General features: G+C 35.2%; 1 protein-coding gene across 2 annotated transcripts in view; it reads left to right on the top strand.

The window, feature by feature from the left end:
* WDR7 (WD repeat domain 7) overlaps positions 1 to 22,469 on the top strand; it is a 389,130-nt gene that overhangs the window by 160,598 nt on the left and 206,063 nt on the right. For both annotated transcript variants that reach the window (XM_050767826.1, XM_050767825.1), the window contains one exon: positions 6,734 to 6,847. In XM_050767826.1, coding sequence (XP_050623783.1) covers positions 6,734 to 6,847 — 114 coding nt within the window. The remainder of the gene's footprint in view (positions 1 to 6,733; positions 6,848 to 22,469) is intronic.

Here is a 22,469-nt window from a genome sequence, read left to right as displayed (position 1 = left end):
ACTTACTCGTACCAGCTTGCTGCCCCACTCCATTCCCCCTCTGCCCCCATTTTCCCCCTGATTCATGGTATAAAACTCATTTATTGAGAACTGTTGTTTGTTATAATGTACATTGATTTTTTATTTTGTGAAATCTGGATTTGGAGACTCACTGTTTTTTTATGTGCCTCATGTCTTTCCGTTAATTGTATTTCTTTTTTATTATATCTCTTTACTCTTTTTATATCTTTTTATATCTTTTATCATACCTCTTTCCCCAAAGTACCCTTACTGCTATTTTCTAGTATATTTAAATAACATAATTTGTGCCATGAGATAGAAAGTATTCAATTCTGTTCAAGTTGTATTTATTGAACCTTTATGAGATTTTCATCACTGTCAAATATTTTGGAAATACTCGGAAAGTAAGTAAACCTTAGCTTGTATGGTGTAATTTGACAAATAAGCTCACTTAGGTCAAGTACAAAAGAACATATCAAATATCACTATATAATTAATTGACAATATTTATGATTTTGATATACAAAAAAACCCTGAAATTTCCATAAATATATTTTCCTAGTGGACTCTTATTTTTTTTGCAAGGATATTTCGTTTTCTTTGTGTAGACAAAGGCTAAGCTTTTTGTAGAAGGAAGAACTAAAACCATTTTTTCTATCTGTGTTTTGTTGAAAATAGTATTGTATTCTAGCATAATCTTAAATTCTCTTTGGTGACAGTGATGTAGTACCTTCTATTGTATCTTTTCTTAACAAGCTAAGTTTTTGAAAGTATATATATAGTAAAATGCACGCTTTTAAAAATATTGTTCTATGAGTTTTAAACACATGTAAATAGTCATGGTGTAGATTATTTTCACTATGCTAAAAATTTTGCTTTACCTCTTTACAGTCAATTCTTTTGTCACACTCCTAACCCCTGGCAACCACTGATTTGATTTTTATTTTGCGTTTTACAGAAAGTACTGTTGTCTTGACCCATTAACATAAGGTCCTGATAGAACTAAATAAGGTAGAAAGTAGAAATAGCCAGGTTTATGGCTAGGAATTTTAAAAAATATTATTCCTTCTTTGCAGATAATGACTACCTTGCTTAGAAGTATTAAATAATGGTTTTTAATAATCTTCTACCATAACTATATGGCTGAAAACTTCAAAAGTTAAAAGCACCTATCAGATTTTCCTTCAAGCAAACGGTTAAAATTAGTTTTAAATGAGCTGTGCCATTTGGATTTGAGAGTTGAGTGTGGTAATTTGGGCTGTCCATTCTCAGTTTCTCCTACCCCTTTACTGTCTCCCAGAAACGTTACAAATTGTAAGTAGTGTGTTGCTATCACAGTGCCCTCTATTATGGGAGTTAAGGATATTTTGCTGATCTTTAAAAAATGAAATATATAGATAATTTTGAAGTAAACAAATCAGTCACTTTTTATTGATTGCAAACAAAATAATACAGAAAATTTGACTGTGAGGATTAATATGGTTACAAATATGGTCAGCATAAAGAATATAGTTTAATTTTTAAAAAATTTAAGTAGAAAATTATGCCTTTCTGAAACAAAATATTCGTGGTGAATTTTGCTTTCTGATTGCGTAAATGTTCTATGTGACTCTTTTCCTCCCTTTTTTCTTTAGCTATATGGCAGAAAAAAGTATCAAGAGAGTACATTGAGGTGGCATGGATACCTTCGTTGATCTGGAATGTTAGAAAACCAAACTTTTAAAAAATCAGCTTTATTGACATGTAATTCACTTAATACTAAATTCACCTTTAAAAGTGTAGAATTCAGTGGTTTTTTAGCTGATTTAGAGTTGTACAAGCATCACCACAATCAGCTTCAGAACATTTTCAAATAACCCAAAGTGAAACCGCAGCCCCCATTAGCATTACTCCCTGTTCCCTCCACCCCGCTGAGCCCTAGGCCAATCTGCACATTTACTTTCTGTCTCCATAGATTTGCTTCTTCTAGACATTTCATGTAAATGCAATCATATGGCATGTAATGTTTTGCGACTTCTTTTATTTAGTTAAAATTGTTAATATTTATTCATGCCACAGCATGTATTAGAACTTCATTTCTTTGTATTGCCATATAATATTCTATTGTATGAATTTATCATTTATTTATCAGTTGATGAACATTTGGATACTTTCCACTTCTTGGCTTTTATGAATAATGCTGCTGTGAATGTTCGTGTAGATGCTTTTGTGGGGACATATATTTTCATTTGCTGGTAGTAAAATTGCGGGGTCATATGGTAACTCTATGTTTCACCTTCTGAGGAAATGCCAGATTGGTTACTCTTGAGTTTTGAGAGTTCCTTAAACAGTCCAGGTACTAATTGCTTGTTGGACATATGATTTGTGAATCTTTTTTCTCAGCTTGGAGATTGTCTTTTCTTCTTAATAGGGCCTTTGTAGAACAAAAGTCTAAAAATTTTAATGGAGCCCACTTTGCCAATTTTTTCTTTTATGGATTGTGCTTTTTTGGTGTCAACCAAAACTTAGATTTCAGAGCTATTTTCCTGAGTTTTTTTTTTTTGAAAAATTTTATATTTTTATTTATTAGATTTCAGCCCATGATCCACTTTGAGTTACTATTTATATAAAGTATGAGCCTTAGGTCAAGGTTCATTTTTTTTGCTTATGGATGTTCAGTTGTTCTAGCCCTGTTTTGAAGAGATTATCCTTCCGCCACCTCTGTTGAAAATCGTTTTGGCAGATTAGTGTGTGTCTGCTTCTTGGTTCTCTATTCTGTTATATTAACCTAATGTTTATTACTCTGCCAAAGTCACATGGTGTTAATAACTTTATATAAGTCTTAAAATTGGGTAAAATGACTTTTTTCTACTTTATTCATTTTCAGAATTGTTTTATTCTAATTCCTTTGTCTTTCATATAATTTTAGAATGCTTTTGTTGATATCTACAAAAGGATCTTACTGGGATTTTGTTAGAAATTGCATTAAATCTGTGTATCAGTCGTTTTGTGGGGAATTGGCATCTTTCCTATTTTGAATCTTCCAATCCCATGAACACAGTGTATTTCTCTGTTTCATTTGTTTAGATCTCCTTTGATTTCTTTCATCAGTGTTTTGTAGTTGTCAGCATAGAAGACCTGTTTGTGGTTTTTCAGATTTACATCTAAGTATTTTAGTTTTTATAATTACTGTTAATAGTATTCTGGCTTTAAAAAAAATTAGGTGTCCATTGTTCATTACTAACATGTAGAAATAGAATCGATGTTTTCAATGTTTTTTTTCTTATATTTTGCAGCCTTGCTGAACTCACTTATTAGTTTCGATAATTCCTCTGTATTTCCCTGTAGACAATCATTTTATCTTTGAGTGGGGTATATTAGTCAGAATTCTCTAGAGAAACAGAACCAAAAGAATAGGTGGAGAGAGACAGAGAGAGAGAGAGAGAGAGAGAGAGAGAGAGAGAGACTGACTTATTAGGGGAATTGGCTCTTGCAATTGGCTCATGCAATTACAAAGGCTGGAATGTCCCAGGATAGGCCATCTGTAAGTGGGAGACCCAGGGAAGCTGGTGGTGGGGCTCAGTTTAAGTCTAAAATCCTCAGAAACAGGGAAGCCGAGGGTGTAATTCTCAGTCCATGGCCAAAGCCCTGAGAACCCAGAGGGTTGCTGGGTATAAGTCCTGGAGTCCAAAGCCTAGAGAACCTGGAGTTATGATGTCCAAGGGCAGAAGAAAAAGGATGTCCCAGCTCCAGGAGTGAGAATTTGCTTTTTCTCTACTCTTTTGTTCAACCAGGGCCCCCGATAATTGAATGGTGTCTGCCCACATTGAAAGCTGATTTTTCCTGCTTAGTACACTGACTCACACACCAGTCTCCTCAGGAAACACCCTCACACACCTCCCCATAGGTAATGCTTTACCAGCTCTCTAGGTATCCCTTAATCCAATCAAGTCGACACTTAAAATTAACCATCACACAGGGCAATTACATCAATCTTTCCAAACTGTGTGTATGTGTGTGTATTTTCTTGCTTTGTGGCATTGGGTAGAACTTCCAATGATATGTTAAGAGTGGTAAGTGTGACTTTCTTTGCCATATTCCTGGTCATAGGACAAAAGCATTCAGACTTTCACCATTAAGTATAATGTTAGTTGTAGGCTTTTAGTAGATGCTCTTTATCAAGTTCCTCTGTATTCTTATTTTTCTTAGACGTTTTTTTGTTTTTACTCGTGAATGCATGTTGAATTTTGTCAAATGATTGATATGATCAGGAATTCTTTTTTTCTTCTTTAGCCTGTTAATATTTTGGATTATATTGATCCATTTTGGCCAATTGAACTCCTTTCATGCTAAGAATAAACCCTACTTGGTCCTGATATATAATTCTAAAGCAAATAAATATCCTATTTGCTTTTATTTTTGTTACAAATTCTTGAGACTATGAGAGATATTGGTCTGTATTTTTCTTTTCTTTGTATTTTCTTTTTTTCTGCCAGGGATTTTATAACCCTTACTAAGTTTTGGAAAGCATCTATCAAAGAACCAGTTTTAGCACAACTTCCTGGTCTTTCAGCCTCAGTTACTTTGAGATGTACATGTTTGTTCCTTAAGCTCTGTTCCAAAATACTGAATTCCTTTGGTTGAATAGTTAACTAGCACAGCACAGGAACTTTGTGGTACTTGGTAGTATTTATAATCAGTATTGTGTGATTCTGTGATTTCTCAAGGTTATTCTGTGATGTTCTGTGACACCTCCCACCCTGTCCCCAGGAACTTAGTCCCTGGAAAGACTTGGTGGTAAATTGATATTGAAGTTTGAAATCAAAAGATCTACGTCGCAATTCTGGTTCCTGAATTTAGTAGCTGTATTATGTTGGGCAATTACTTAGCCTCTCTGATTAAATGAGATAAATGTAAATGGATCCATAAACTTGTTACTTACATAAATGCCAGCTTTATTTTAATTGATCCCTTAATTTTATAGGAAAGGAAAATACTAATGCTGATTGTTACTGTCCAAACTATTTCTTAATATGTTTTCAATGTTTGTCTAATTTTAAAAATTATCAAGTTCTAAGCAAGAAATGAGACTGAGATATTTCAAAGATTTATATATTGATTTAATATGAAATAATGATTTTTGGTTTTGTATTTGAGCAATATCTATTTAGGAATGTAATGTTTACCTTATCTCCTCTTTGTGATTTATTTTACTTATAGCTATCTTTAATAAAGTAATATTATTTTTCTAATACATGCCCTCCCTTATGTTAAAATTGATCATATAAATCTAACAATAAAAATGCTTTTGTAAGTTAACCATTGAGTACATATGGACACAAAGAAGGGAACAACAGACACCAGGGCATACTGGAGGGTGGTAGGATGGTAAGGATTGAAAAACTACCTCTTGGGTACTATGCTTATTACCTGAGTGATGAAATAGTTTGTACACTAAACCCTGTGACATGCAATTTACCTGTATAGCAAACCTGCACATGTACCCCTGAACCTAAAATGAAAGTTAAAACTTTTTTTTGGAAAAAAAAATGCTTCTGCAAAGTGGTGGCTTTGTTATTTTTTATTCATCAGGGATCATTATTTAGCATTATTATTATTTTTTAAAGCAACTCTGAATAAGTAGTGGTACTAAAATGGTGTGTTTAGTCCGCAAGTTTAAATCCTTAGAGCTTGGAGCTGCCTACTGGTAGGTCCATTTCTGGATCTGTTATGGTGGTTCGTGGCTAAGATTCTTCCTCTTTTGATGCCTTTGGTTAACCGGAGGTAGCAAGGCTAAATTTCACATAAATGTTTCAGTTAATACCCCTTGGAAGAAAAGAAGTCCTTAAACTAAATAAGTGTTTGGTCTTTAAAATATTTAAATGGATTCTATGTAGGCAGTTATTGATATCCTTTTAAGCTGATTTGGTTAGAAAGTTTAATTCCTAGAGTAGCTTCCAATGGGGAGATTTGTATATTATCATGATTGAGAAATACCTTTTGATAACCATGTGAAAAATATCGATACACGCTACTATCTGTTGTGAAATTGAGAAATAATGTGACAGATGCAAGATGACAACAAATATGCATCATCAAAGATGATAGGTATGTAAGGAAAAGACATTTGTGTGAGCTGGCAAATTCTCAGGCGATTTACAGAATGGAAGCTTTTGGCCTCTGAACTTCTTTGCCTGTCTGCTTTCAGTTAGGTTCTTTCATTGTGATAGTTATGTGACCTTATATCGAATTCCTTCATAGAGGGAGATGTTATACTCTTTTTGGGCAGTGCGTTTCAGGTCCGTTGCTTAGCTCCAGGACACAAATTCTCCGGTCCTCATCTTTCCTCCCAACTCCCAAGTTATAAACAAACTAACATTAAAAAGAAGTAAACTTTTAAAACAATCCACACTTTCCTCTTTGTTGAATAATTGTTAAAATCAGCCAAAGTAACTGTAGCAAAAACGTTGAAAGGAATCAAGTAAAAAATGTAATACTTCAGCATCCTGTTTCTGTTTTTCCCAGATCTTGGTTAAAAGTAAATATAGTACATACCTATGTACATATATACATACAAATAAATAGAGCACATGTGAATGTTTTATTCATTGATTTGTGTCTCTAATTTTGGTGAATATATATTTTTTAATGTATTGTGTTTATATCCATTAAGTAAATTAAAAATCTTCAAAATTTCTGTTTGTCTTACTTTTCATTTTTTAAAATGAAGCCTTGTGATTCACATTTGTTTTAGCTGGAGTCACATCAGAAGCCATGCAGACTATCACCACGGCTCCTGATGCCTCAGGGCCTGAAGCCAAAGTCCAGGAGGAAGAACATGACCTTGTTGATGATGACATCACCACTGGTAAGCACAGACATCTTTAACATCTGATTGGAGCTTTGTTTGATATTGCAAAATGTTTTCTAGGTTATTTGTGGTGGGATTAAGTATTTCGATGGAAAGGATGGAGACTTGTACTGATGGTGTATTTAGTTTTATGAAACTGTTTAGTGTCCTCTTTGATCTTGAGGTGAAAAGAAGTGGAACTGTTTATTTGGTCCAGGTTTGCTGATTGTAACTCTAATAATAAACCTGCTAGCTGTGCACTTGTTTTCTGGAGACCTTTTAATTCAGAGGCTGAGATCATTGCTAAAGCCTTGGAATGTGTAAAGGAATATACTCATTAAGTTTTGAAAGATTTTGCAACTATCAGGTAAACTAAAGAATACTAAAATTTAATCACAATATATACAATATAAGCTGTATAGGAAGACTTACTCTTTATACTTATACTGTGGAAGTGAATGCTGCTTTTTAATTGTTTGGCCACTGAACATTCTTATCTGTATTACCTTTCACATTAAGTGAAATTTAGGCGAAAAACATAAAGCAAATTTTAGGAAAATCACATACTATAAATGTTTAGCCTATCTTTTTATACTCTTAAACCAGTTTCAATTACTGGATCTCCAAATACATTCAGCTCAATTTCTTTGAATGCACAGAGGATAAAAATAACCTAGTATAAATACTTTTATTGGTATCAAGAATAGTAAGCTTTTGTTTTGGGTGTGGATGGTTAAAATTTAAAATTTGATCATAAAATGTATAATTGTTGAGAAGCAACAAATATTAATAGTAAAATTAATTTAATAGTAATAATTTAGAAAGAAGCATGCCTAGAAAATATTAATTTAATAGTAATCAATAGTTTAGAAAGAAGCATGCCCAGAAAATACCGGAAAATTTTTAACAAAAATTAAAGTGGGGAGCTGGACACGGTGGCTCACACCTGTAATCCCAGCACTTTGGGAGGCCGAGGTGGGCAGATGACCTGAGGTCAGGAGTTTGAGACCAGCCTGGCCAACATGGCAAAATCCTGTCTCTAGTAAAAATACAAAAATTAGCTGGGGTTGGTGGTGGGCACCTGTAATTCCAGCTATTCGGGAGGCTGAGGCAGGAGAATCGCTTGACCCGGGAGGGCAGAGGTTGCAGTGAACCAAGATTGCGTCACTGCACTCCAGCCTATGCAACAGAGTGAGACTCTGTCTCAAAAAAAATAAAAATAAAAATAAATAAATAAATAAAAGGAGAAAAGAAAGGGCAAGTTTCCCTCCCTCCCTCCTTCCCTCCCTCCCTCTGTGATAGGCAGGTTACTACTGTTACACTGGGAAGAAGAAAGCCTAAGATCTCCCTTGAAAATTTACAAAGTGTATATTTAAATACCTATAGCCTTGTGCCACTGCTGCCTAATATTGCCAAAGTTGGGGAACATCTGATTTTCAATAAAAATGAGATGATGATGATGATGGCTGTTACTTACTTTTAAATTCTTTTTAATGTGTAAGTTCATTGATGAAAAATATTATCCAACTTAAATATAAACAATTTCAGGGACTTCTAATTTTTCTGATAGTCATTTAGTACTTTACAGTTATGGAGTTTGCTTCAGTAGCTGCTAAAGAAAATCTATTTTATTTGCAGATTTTTTTTTTTTTTTTTTTTTTTTTTGAGACAGAGTCTCACTCTGTCGCTCAGGTTGGAGTACAGTGGAGCGATGTGGGCTCACTGCAACCTCCACTCCCAGGTTCAAGTGATTCTCCTGCCTCAGCCTCCCAAGCAGCTGGTACTACAGGTGTGCACCACCATGCCCAGCTAATTTTTGTATTTTTAGTAGAAACAGAGTTTCACCGTATTGGCCAGGCTGGTCTCAAATTCCTGACCTTGTGATCCACCTGCCTCGGCCTCCCAAAGTGCTGGGATTACAGGCATGAGCCACCGCACCGGGCCTATTTGCAGATTTTTAAGTCAGTCCATGTTTTGTTCAGTTTTGACTGCTTTTCATACTGTTATATGTATGTTTTCTGTTATATTTTACTTCCCTGTAAAGTTTAAAGACCTTCTGATCTATAAAAAGTAGTTAAGTCCTAGCAAAAACAAATTTGCCTTTGCAATAGTAGAATAACTCAATTTGCATTCTAGAATAAAAGCTGAATTTTTGAGCAGTCAAGTAAGCATTATTAAATCAGTACTTTGAAATTTTGAATTATGCACTACCAAAGTCATGAGATAGCGTTATAGTATATGATTTTTAAATTTTATTAGCAAAATCAAGAAACTAAGAATGCAAATCTAATTTGAAGAGTCAATTAATGCTACATACACTATATTTTTATCTGTAAGTTTGGTTCAACATATGTGACAAATGGCTTTTAACAGTCGATTTATTCATTTCATGTCGTGGGTACTAGAGGCAAGAATGTTCAATATCTGAAGAACTTAAATAACTAAAAAACGGCTTCCTTACCATGTTGTCAAAGCAACTAGCATGTTGCAGCCTGTAGATCGTTCAGGTTACCTTTAAATTGTGTGACTTGATTAAGCTGTGGTATAGATTTTTGTGAGGGTTTGGAAGAAAACCGTATTTTATTGACTAGAATCCTATATAAATTGCATTATGAAAAATATGGTAGATGCATTGAGAGAAATCTGATTCAAGCACAATAATCTTGTTTTGGGGTAACCAGTGTTGTAGAGAGCCAGTACTACAAAAGGGAAAGCTGGCCAGTGCAGCCATTCAGATGATTTTTCCAGTTATTTTAGAGGAATTGTTCTAATATTTCTTCATAAAATAAGTAGAAATTATATCATGACAGGTATTTGCCTGCCTTTTCAGGGAAGTCTTATTTGAAAGCTATAGTTAGGCTGAAGTGTATAGTTGAATTACTTTTATTATTGTAGTAATCTGGATCTTAATTTCTAGAAACAGTCTGAGCAAGATAACAATTAAAATATGAGGTATAATATAATGCTTTCACTAAAGGCAGAATACTTTTTGAAATTTTTATTTTAGGTACAAATGGGCTAGGTATCAATGCTGTCTTATGACAGTTGAATCTGAGCCTAGTAGCCTTTGTTAGCATTTGCCTTATCAAAGTAAAGAAGCATGGATTAAGCTGTACAAGTGTTGGCTATGATCAATGGGAACTAATTAAATTTATTTAAAATGAAGAATCTTAACTGGAAGAGAACAGCTAGAAAGACTAGGAGGAAAAAACTTGGGTCTTGATTGATACAGTTTAAATCTTCACTCTGTCATTTAAAAAATGACAGCTGCAGCTTCTTTCTCTATCTCTCTTTTTAAAGCTAATATCTATTGATCAGCTCTACAAAGTAATGCCAGTGTGCCTTGGTCAACACACATACTCAGTTTTACTTAGCATTCTGTCTTGAGGTTCATCAAATTCTTTCCTTTAACCAAATATTTTAAATTATATATCATAGACATATGAGCCATCTTGATGGGTTAATATTTTATGTAGAAAAATATTAAAACCTATGTCACATTTTCATATTGTACAATATGCATGGGAAATGAACTTTTCAATGACATTGCTTTAGGATTTATAATACTCTGTATATTTAGGATCTATTTTAACTGCTTAATGGAATTTAAAACAAAACAATAATGTTGTTTCTAGATTATAATTTGAGTCACAAGAATAGTACTGTATACCTGTGTGTTTGCTTTTATATGTATACTTTTATTTCCAGTATTATCACTTAATTGCTATGTAGATATATAACTGACATTTATAAATAACACTTTCCTATTTATACTATGTTATTAATAGGTCATAATTATACTAACGGAATAAGTCTCACTAAAGCTGACACACATAGAAGAAATTTTGGATTAATCATAATCTACTTTTCTTAAGGGAGACCTTCATGTGACTTAGTTAATTTTGCTTTATGTGTCTTTTATCATGGTACAGTATAACATTCTGATTGAGGGTGAAGTGATACACCCTCTAAATACTGCATCTACAAACAACCTCACCTTAATTGCAGGCTGAACAGAATTTTGGAAGGGTTTCATTCACAAACCTGCGTGTATTCCTTTAAGAAGGTCCCTATATTCTTCTGAGGGTCATAGTTTGGTGTCTTACCTCTTGTTCAATACAGCAAGGACACAAACTGACCAAAAACAATGATAAAGGGTCAAGAGTTACTGACATTGTCAACAAAAAAAACCACCTTGATACTAGATCAGCAGCACAGTTGACAGATTCAACTACAAAAGCAACAATGATATATGGAACCCAATGGGTGGGTTGACTGTACTTATTTTACTTTTTGATGCATTTTTTGTTAAATTATAATTAGGTACATTTTGATTACTAATTCAAGGGCAAATATATATCTTCCTATTACTCATTAATAGATGCAGAAAATAATGTATTTTGCTATTCCTGTGTATTTAGTGCTGATAGAACCTACATGTGTCTGTATCCCTCCTCCCTCTGCCTTCAGTTACGTTCTGCAGACATATATTTTAAATCTAATTCTTTACAGCTCTATGTTTTACTGATTTAAAGTTTTAAGTTTCTGAGAAGATATCCTGTCTTATGGTAAATTGGTGTATAGTTTTCTATAAATGTGCTTTTGTTTTTCTTGGATTGTAGAATCAAATTTTTTTTGTAGGTAGAATCTTAGAGACTAGCTTACGTTCTCCTTTTACAATCAAATAAATTAATATCATTATTTCCTAAAGAACTTACATGATTGATACCCAGTGTCCCAAAACATGTTATTTGGCCTTATCATTCAGAAGAGTCTATATAACATGAATGAAAATGAAAATATCTAGTAATGATGAAAAGTACTGTTACATAGGATCATTAATAGTGTGTAGTAATCCTCTCAGTAGTCATCTACTCGTTCAATCTGTAAATATTTTTGAGCACTTTAGTGCCAGACACTGTTTACGATATGCCATTGAATACAATAGGCAATCATACTTGTCCTTGTGGAGCTTACATTTTCATGCAGGGAGGCAGACAACCATAGCAAGAAGAAGTAAATAGATATACAGTATATTAGAAGATGAGAGGTGCCTTGGAAAGAAGAAAAAATAGAGAAGGGTAGGAGAAGTTAAAAGTAATATCACTTGACAACTTTATCAAACACTTTACACATGAGCCTTATGAAATTACTTTGAAGTAGATACTAGTATATTTCCAGGTATGTAGCTGAGGAAACAAGCTTAGAGAGATAACTTTTACAGGGTCACATATGTACCAAGAAATAGATCTGGGATTAAAATGAGTCCTACCTGATTCCAAAGCTGACATGTGGTCTTAAGCCCTACTCTGCACTGCCTCACATTCTCAAAGTAACTCGTTAAACTTTGGAAGATTTTCATTTTCTTTTGAAATATGAGATGATGTTACAGTTTACCTTGATTGTTTATGATAAGAGGTAATTACCTTGCTGGGTATCTAATCTCATCATTATTCCCCCCACAATCCCCCCCCTTTTTTTTTTTTTTTTTTTTTGACATGTGGTCTCTGTTGCCTAGGCTGGTCTCAAACTCTTGGGTTTGGCTGGGCATGAATAGTGGCTCACACCCATAATCCCAGCACTTTGGAGAGCCAAGGCAGGAGGATTGCTTGAGGCCAGGCATTTGAGACCATCCTGCACAACAGAGAGACACCCTATCTCTCCAAAAAAAAATTAAAAGTTAGCTAGGTGTGGTGGTGCACACCTGTGGTCCCAACTACATGGGAGGCTGAGCTGGGAGGATCACTTGAGCTCAGGAGGTCGAGGCTGCAATGAGCTGTGTTCGCACCACTGCACTCCAGACTGGGTGACAGAGTAAGACTCTGTCTCAATAAAAACAAAGGAAAAACTGGGCTCATGCTATCCTCTCTCCTCAAACTCCTGAGTAGCTGGGACTACAGGTGTGCTACTGTGTCCATCTAGTCTCATTATTTAAAATGCAAATTTGTTATTCTAAATTTAGATCAAGAGATCATCTCCTTTAGGAAACAAATCATCGCATATTCGTTCTTTAAATTTTCAAACATTATTTAGGACTGTTGTAACATAATATAAATAGAAGTATTTTTCATTACTAAACAGTCACTTTATTGCATACATGTAAATGTTCATTGTTATGTCCAGCTTTTTGAAGTCATCAGTATAAAACTGACACGTTAATATATGTTTATACGCTTAAGTCAACATCTCTACTATTTTAAAATAGAGCTGAAAAAGACGTCTAGTCTGAGACTTAATACCGATTTGTGCATTTAACTACTTACCAAAGGTCCTATTCAGAAGATGTTTTTACATTTGTTCTGAATGGAAGATAGGAAATTTACGCCGTTAAAGTACAGATAAGCTCCAAGGAACAAAATACAGCATATTATGTATTCAGAAACCAGACGTTCTTTCCTAGCCAGGAGTGAGAGGCTGTATAATTTGTAAACTAGAATAAGATACTTCCCCCTGCCCCCTCTGCCTTTCTCATTCTTTAACTTATATTTGACAGTCTAAAAAGTAGTTTAGATGTATATGAATTTTAAGTCACTTCTTCTAAATTATCACTACCCTTGCTTTTGACTTCAGAGTGTTAGCTGTGAGTTCACTATAGTAAGTCTCCTAGTAATTATAAATTACTAAAGCTATGGGTTTTTTACTCTGCAGTTTTCATGAAAACAGATATTAAGAAAACTAAAAGTGTAAATTTCATGGTTTTCTGAGTGAACTATGTCATTTCAAATAATTTACCTTTTTGTCCTTTTTAAAAAAAATCTGGGAGAGGAAACCATATATGAAAACATGTCTTTCTTGTTTAGTGTTTAATGCTCAGCTTTAGTTTGTGTTGAAGGACAAGTAGAATGTTTCTAAATACAGTATTTGAGAAAGTTTGTGACATGAATATTAAAATACAGAAAAAAATGATGCTGTATAAAACTGAGATACACTTTCTTTTTCCCATTTTCTCTCTGAGTGATTTACTTTTTCTGTTCTTTGGTAACTACCGCTTGTATGTTAATGACTGTCAATCAAATCTGTATCTCCAGCCTAGCCTTCTCTTTTCAATATCAGATTCATATATCCTCCTGCCTGAATGTCCTATAGATACCTAAATACCAAGTGCAAAAGGAGCTATAGGCCAGGTGCGGTGGCTTGTGCCTGTAATCCCAGTACTTTCGGAGGCCGAGGCGTGCGGATCACCTGAGGTCAGGAGTTCGAGACTAGCCTGGCCAACATATAGTGTAACCCCGTCTCTACTAAAAACTACAAAAATCATTTGTATTTGTAGTTGTGGCAGGTGCCTTTAATTCCAGCTACTTGGGAAGCTGAGGCAGGAGAATTGCTTGAACCCAGGAGGTGGAGGTTGCAGTGAGCTGAGATCGCATCACTGTGCTCCAGCCTGGGCGACAGAGCAAGACTCCATCTCTCAAACAAACAAAGAAACAAAAAACAAAAAAGGAGCTATATTTCTTCTGAAACCTCATCTTCTCTCATATGTATACCTCAGTTAAAGGCACATCACTAATGGTACCGTTAATTACCTGACATCTCAAACTTGAAGCCCAAGGATAATCCTGGCTTTCCCACTTTTTAACAATGTCCACATATAGCTGGTGTAAGTTCTTGTAAAATGTGCCTCTTAAATATCTCTCAGTGGTTTTTGTCTTCTCTGTTTCCACAGAGAATACCTAGATCCTGCCTTGCATTTTTTCTTCTTCAGATTATCATTGCGTTTTCCTACAACGATCTTCCTGTCTTCCTTCTCTTGTTCTCATCCAGATCATGTCTTCCATGACTCTGAGAGTTTAAGAAGTCAGTTCATCACCCTTCACCCTCATTAACAGCTACTTAATGACCTCCCATTGATTATAGCTCCAAATCTAAATACTTGGCGAGATATCTAGGGTTCTTCAAGGGCTGACTTATATCTCTGACATCATCAGCTAAAGCAATACTTAACTTTGTTCCCCAGAGTACCCTGCTATTTGGTGATTCACACTTTGCATGTGCCCCTCCATCTGGCTGGCATGCTCTTAACTCTCACATATGGGATGAAATTCCAAGAATTCCCCTCAAATTCAGGAGTGTCATCATCTTCATGAATCCTGTCTGGACCCTTCTTATGTAATATCTCCCTGTTCATTGTACACACTTCTGCTCTTGCAGCTCAGAAATATGTAGCAGTAATGATGTCTGTAATTTTGTTAAGTGATCATTTCACTTGCCCTTTCTGAGTCATGTGGGCCTGTGACTTTTACCTTCTTGTATGTCTAGCACTAGAATAGCTGGTACATAGCATCTTCTCAATAAATGTTTATTGAATGAATGGTTGAATTAATGAATCCATAAGATTACTCATATTTCAAGCAGCATTCCTTATATACTGTGTATTTACTTAAATACATTTGCTGTATCTTTCCTATACTTACATAGTTTATATTTCCTTAACCTCCCTGCCCATCTTCTTAGTGGCTATTTAAATGGCTCAAAAAATCTTGGTAACACATTAGTGAGGTGATATAGGCTTATTTGTAGATAAATTGTCTCTTGATATTATGAAAATGAGACTGAGAACACATCTAAGAACATAATTAGCTCTACCAAATTAGTCACTATTGTTTCTGTTTAAAAGTTTATCTTTTTCTCTTGGAAAATAATATGTCTTCAAAATTAGGAGAAGGATGTGATACATAGATTTAAATAAGAAAAGATAGGGGAAAAAAATCCTGGAACAAATGTGCTTTGTAACTTGTATTAAAGAGCAGGTGGAAGTTGGGATGTGCTATTGGAATTGCACAAGCGGAGAACTAGACCTGATCGAATTTTCAGAGAATCCCCTTTCTGTGGTCTGCCTTGGCCCTTGCAGGTTTGGTAGACAGTGGAGATGTACTTGTGGATGATGGTCCCAGTTTCTTAAAAGTCTGGGAATCCCTATTTGGTTGCTGCCTCTTCAGTCACCCTTTTCTTCCTTGCTCTGGTAGCTGTGCCTCCTCATTTCTGGGATGGATTCTATCAGCAAAAGCCAGAGTCTTTAATCAACTCTTGCCTTGGCACCAAATCTTTCATAATACTATTATCCAATAAGGGCACTTTTATTTTTTGTATGTGCACATAAAGGTTGTTTGCATGTGATATTTTTGCAAGGGGTTTGGGCAAATAAATAGTAATTAACACCGTCTTTGCAAACTTATGTAAAAGAACACATTGCAAAATCAAGAACTTTAATAACTATCTCAATGACTTAGCAGCATTTATTGAGTACCTAATATGTGTCAGACTGGCTCTATGCTCTTTTAAATCCTCAAACAATTCATGTGATGTCTTCATTATCGCTTCTGTTTTACAGGAGAAGAAAATGAGGCACAGAATGGTAAAGTCACTTGCCACATAAAAGCCACAGATAGAAAATGACAAAGTCAGGATTTGAAGCTGGACTATTGCTTCTAGATCTTGTGCTTTTAAATTGAAGTAATTTATTTAAAATCAAGTCATTTATAAACCTTACAAGAGAAAAAAGAAACACATATATTGATTACGACTTGTCATTTTCTTTTTGTGTTATATAGAATCTTCTATTTTAATTTTTGGTATAGCTTAACTTTTTATGTAGTAGAAGGAAATGTTTGAAATGTGAAGAAAATACTTCCCGTTTTCTTAAAAGAGAAACATAGAAATTCAGTATATGAAGATAATTTTATATATTGTCTAAACTAGAATTTCTACTTCATGTTCATATAAAACCACACACATAAATACACCAACACATAAACAGTATTAGATCAGAAAGCCTTAAAGTTTGAATTTCACATTAACTAGTATGTATTTCTTTTGCTAAATTTAGACCAAACAGGAAAAAAGCAGAAATACTTAGTTGGATAATAATGTAGGTGCTGCATCGGGGTTGAGGGAGGGCAGGTGGGTGGTAGAGGGAAGCCATCCCTGTGAGTGAATAACCTTCAGGATGAACTTAAAGTTTAGCCTTTTGTGAGCTGTGTAATAGTACCTCATGGATAAGAATGAATTGCATTAGATTGTGGCACACTATTATATATCTGTATATTATATGAATTGCCCTTATAATTGATATCAAACCCATATGACCAAAAGTTGTAATTCACAAAAGTAATGACAACAATGTCTCATAATTCACAGACTCTATGTCATACCTGTGAATGATTGCTTTTACTGTGCAAACCATGTTAAAGGGGAAAAACAGGTTTTAAAATGGATGTCGGGTTCTGAAGACTCCTTCTTCCTGATACTTCATAGTCATTTTTAATACATAAAAAGATAATTAAATTTACTAACATCTGTGAGTTTCCCCATGATTTCTTGGTTTAAAATCACATTGCAAGCATAAAAGCTTTTGCTCTTAATTTGAAGTTTGAAATTACAAATGAAAGGTAATATTTAATATTTGAAGTGAAGAGAACCATAAACCTGAATATATTTTCTCATCATGTAACATACTAGAAAAAGGAGTCCTCACTCATAGGCAGGATAAAGATTAAGAGTATTTTTTCATCATTCTTGTTATAACTATTTATCCTAAATAAAGATGGATGAATTAAATCCAGTGTGAAAGGATTCAGGGAATCTGAACCAGCTACTCTTTCTTTGTTTACCCTTTCTGTAAATGTATTTTTTCAGTGTGGCTAGTGCCACTGAAAAGGAGTATAAGGGATATTCAGTTTGATTCAATAAAGCATGAATAAGTGTCTTATGTCTTCTATCAGCACATTCTATGAAGGATTTAATAAAGCAAGCCTCTAGGTGAGAAGCTGATGATCAAATTTTAGATATGTCTACACAAAAGTGCACAGATGACATATATGTGCATATTCTCTGCAGCTGGGAGAATTCAGAGCACTGGGCTTAGTTAAGGGTAGGAGTTATGTTAGAGGTAAGCCTGCGCTTATTGCAGAGGTGGAGAGACGTGGGAAAAGCTTCCGAGCTCCAGCTGTTAGTTTACAGACTTAGAAATAATTCCCTGTGGAGAGAGAGAGAGAAGAAGAATGGCCTTTCCCAGAGCGGACAGACTGGCTCTGTCATCAAGGAATGAGGGTCTACTCTCATGTTAGTTTGGAAAGTAGCTGATTTTTACATTCTGTATTTTATGTTAATTTAAAGCAGGGTTTATTATTAAATAGATAGAAAGAGGGATGAAAAATGTTGATGGAATGCATTGGCTACATGCCTTATGTGCTCAATTCCACTTCATGGTTTTCCTTTTCATTTAGCAGATATTTTTGAATACCTGCAGGGTGTTGAGCATATACCAGATGCTGAGTATAAAGTGGAGTTTATGCTCTAAAGGGCAAGACTGATGACTGGTTTTGTTTCTTGTTCAGTGGGAAATTTTTACCTGAAGAACTGCTATTCTTAGAGGTTTAATAAACTTAGATTAATGTGATGTAAAATATATATATATATATACACACACCCACATATACACACCCACATATATATACACATACACATATGTGTATATATACACACATATATATGTCTGAAAGTGAATCTGCAGGTTTCATAGAAATGGAAAAATGAACGAGACCAAAATCAACTAGGTGGAAAGCTGGTCTGCAATAGTAAATGTATAATGACATTATAAGTCTCTAACATCTCATTGTCTGTGCTAAAATATCAGCTTCCTTACTTGTTCAATTGTATTTAGTTACTTATTTAGTTATTTAGTTACTTGACTGTGCTAAGCCTCAATTTTCTCACCTGAAATATGAGGATAATAAGGTTATTATGAGACAGATGAATGGCTACAGAAAATGTGGTACATAACCACAGTGTAGTAATGGAGTACTATTCAGCCATAAAAAAGAATGAGACCAGTCATTTACAACAACCTACGTAGAACTGAAGGTCATTCTGTTAAGTGAAATAAGGTAGGCACAGAAAGACAAACATCACCTGTTCTCATTTATGGGATCTAAAAATCAAAGCAATTGAACTCATGGACATAGAGAGTAGAAGGAGGGTAGAGAGCCTACCAGAGGCTGGGAAGGGTAGTGGGGGTTGGTGGGGGATGGTTAGTGGCTACAAAAATAGTTAGAAAGAATGAATAAGACCTATTATTTGATAGAACAACAGGGTGACTGTAGTCAAAATAATTTAGTTGTACATTTAAAAATAACTAAAAGAGTGTAATTGGATTGTTTGTAACATGAAGGATAAATGCTTGAGAAGATGGATATCCCATTTCCCATGATGTGATTATTACACATTGCATGCCTGTATGGGAATATGTCATGTACCCCATAAATATATGCACCTACTATATACCCACAAAAATGAAAAATTAAAAAAAAAAAACAAAAAAAAAAAGATCGTCTTGAGGATTAAATGAGATGATGCATGGAATGTTTTTAGCAGAAGAACTGGACCATAGTAAGTGCTAAATAAATATGCCTCTTGTCTCCCTTCCCTTCTCATTACCACCATCATCCTTAAGTGATTTGTTTTAATAACATAAATGATTGGTAACTAATATCATTTATAAATCAGTTTTGAGTAACTTGGTGGTGTTTATTCTAGGTAGTTTGACTATCTTTTACAAGGATATGTACTTGCTAGAAACATTTATACTTTACAGATCAAGAAATAAGCCATATCCACTTCAAATCTTCACAAATTTATAAAAGTTGGCTCATGAAATATTGATAAATTATATTTTCTTAAACACTTTTATATTTATTTCTTTTATCATATTTATTGTCTGAGTTGAATTTGACCATGAAGGTGAATTATTTGATGAAACAGAAATAACCACAGCTTTAAAAGAAAAAGTAGCTGAGGAAGAGTTAATTTGCATATGCATAACTGAGTTCAGCCAGTGGTGAAGTGAGGGTAAAAAGGACATAATGGAGACAAGTTTTCTGAATGTTCTGATGTGGCCATTTGGTTGAGAGTCACTACTAGACTTTAGAAAACATGTTTGAAAAATAATAGACAAGATGGATATGGTCCATGGGGAAAGATACCTTAAAATATTAAATATTAATTAAAATATTGTTTAAAACCTGAAGGTTAAAAGAGGATCTTCACCATGCTATCATTAAATAGTCTTGCTGAAAAGAAAAAGGGGAAACATTTCATATAACTCTCATACTTGCAAAGGATGGTTTCTCATCAGCTCAGTTTTTAAGGGGGTGTGTTCAAAAACAGTAATGTGTACCACACCAAAATATCAACTAAATGTGAGAGTAGAATATAGATAGTTTTAGAAAAGCAGGCTATCAAAAACTATGCCTCCTGTGTCTTAAGAACTAATGGAGGATGTGTGCCTCCAAAATCAAGAAAGTAAACCAAGAAAGAGGAAGCTGGGGACCTAGTGATCCAAATAACCTGGCTTATACAACCTATCTTGCCCTTTGATACTTTCAAACCCCTATCTCGTTGTTTCAGGCAACATCTCTTAGGAACGTGCCGCTCAGGGCTGAGCACAGTGGCTCACATAGGAGGATAGCTTCAGACCAAGAGTTCAAGATTAGCCCGAGGCAACATAGTGAAACCTCATCTCTCCAAAACAAACAAACAAAAAGATTAGCTGAGTGTAGTGGTGTGCACCTGTAGTCCCAGCTACTTGGGAGGCTGAGACAAAATGATCACTGTGATTGTACCACTGCACTCCAGCCTCAGAGACAGAGGGAAGCCCTCTGTAAAAAAATATAATAAAATAAGCAAACAAACCCCAAACTCCCCCCACCACACACACACACACAAAATGAAACAGGACTGTAACGCTCAGAAACCTAGCCACTCCGAGGCTTGCTTGGAAAAGGGAAATCTGAGAGATAAGCATTTAGGCTGCAAAGTCCAGCACCCCCTCCCCATGTGGGAAGTCTCAGTGACTGTATTGATTTAATACGTTTCCTTATGTTCCGTATATTTGGCAAGTTCTAACTGTTCCATTTTCCAGGCTAGGCTTGATTTCTGCTCCCTGATCTACTCCCTTGTATAACAGATTTACACTACTGGGTGAGAGTTCGGGGGTAAATTATTGAAATATAAAGAGAACCAAGTAAGTATCAACAAGAGACAGTTATTGACTGCAAGGAGGGAAAAAAAGCAGTGCTGATAAAGTTATCAAAAACCACATGATTGAGTTATGAATAACATGCACATATTGGCCAGGTGCGGTGGCTCAAGCCTGTAATCCCAGCACTTTGGGAGGCCAAGATGGGCGGATCACGAGGTCAGGAGATCGAGACCATCCTGGCTAACCTGGCGAAACCCCGTCTCTACTAAAATATACAAAAAAAAAAAAAAAAAAACTAGCTGGGCAAGGTGGTGGGCGCCTGTAGTTCCAGCTACTTGGGAGGCTGAGGCAGGAGAATGGCGTAAACCTGGGAGGCGGAGCTTGCAGTGAGCTGAGATAGGGCCACTGCACTCTAGCCTGGGCGACAGAGCGAGACTCCTTCTCAAAAAAAAAAAAAACAAAACATGCACATACTGTGAAACTATGAACCTTAATTATGATGTAATTTTAATAAGAGCTATGATATAAATAGGGAGGCATAGGAGGAAGAAGGCAGGAGAAAGCTTGTGAATGTGGTGTGTGTATGTGATGGGAATGTGGCATGTGTATGTGATGTATGCAAGTTGTGTTTATGTGATGTATGCAAGTTGTGTTTATGTAAAGGAGAACCCAATTTTTATTGACCATAGTGGAGGATCATAAGTTTAAAGATAGGTAAGTCTAAAATTGAAAAGTTAGAAAATAACACAGGGTTTCCTAAAGGAGTCAAATGTCCAACAGTCTTTGTTTTTTTAAAAAAGGGGAAAATTGGATCCAAACAGCTCTAAATTGGTTAGTGTATTGTCCACATATACCAGAAGTCTGCAGCGAATTATTAAATATGATTTGGGAGCACTTAGAAGAAAAAGTGAGAAGCAGTATAGGTGCCCTGAGCTTACCACACTCGAATTTTATCACAGTGTTTCAGTTGCGTTGATTTTGTTGCCCTCCATCATCTAAAATAATTTTGATGTTTTGGTGTAAAATTTATATGATTCATCATAAAATGACATTTATCCTCTTTTATGGGTTTTTACTACATGCAGCACACAGTGGAAGGCATCATTCTTCTGTTCATGGAAAGCTATTCTTCATGATGAATTTTTTTAAAATTTGGTTTGGTATTACTAGCTACTGTCAAACTTGCTCAAGCATCATTGCTAATGCCCTCCTCATTATTTTCTCATGATGAATTTATCAATTTTCTTAGGAATTAGGGAAGAGGACTTCTAAAAAACAGGAAAAGGTCTGTTAAGAAAATTCCAGCCATACAGCCCAGTTCAGCATGTCACTAGTAATAATCACCACCATGGTGCTCCCTCCAGATCACTCTGGGTGCTGCACTATACGTCTTCAATACTTGTGATACTAAAGGTGTCTGACTCACTCATGTGTTTGTGTGGAGTCTTTGGCAGAGTCCCCTAAACAAACGATCTTTCAGAGGGTCTGGCTTGCTGTCCCAGCACACTTTTTTTTTTTTTTTTTTTTTGAGACAAAGTCTCGCTCTGTTGCCCAGGCTGGAGTGCAGTGGCACGATCTCGACTTGCTGCAACCTCTGTCTCCTGGGTTCAAGCGATTCTCCTGCCTCAGCCTCCTGAGTAGCTGGGATTACAGGCACTGCGCCTC

This window comes from Macaca thibetana, chromosome 18 (assembly GCF_024542745.1).
Source record: "Macaca thibetana thibetana isolate TM-01 chromosome 18, ASM2454274v1, whole genome shotgun sequence".
Classification (NCBI taxonomy): Eukaryota; Metazoa; Chordata; class Mammalia; order Primates; family Cercopithecidae; genus Macaca; species Macaca thibetana.
This window is presented reverse-complemented; position numbering and strand designations above follow the sequence as displayed.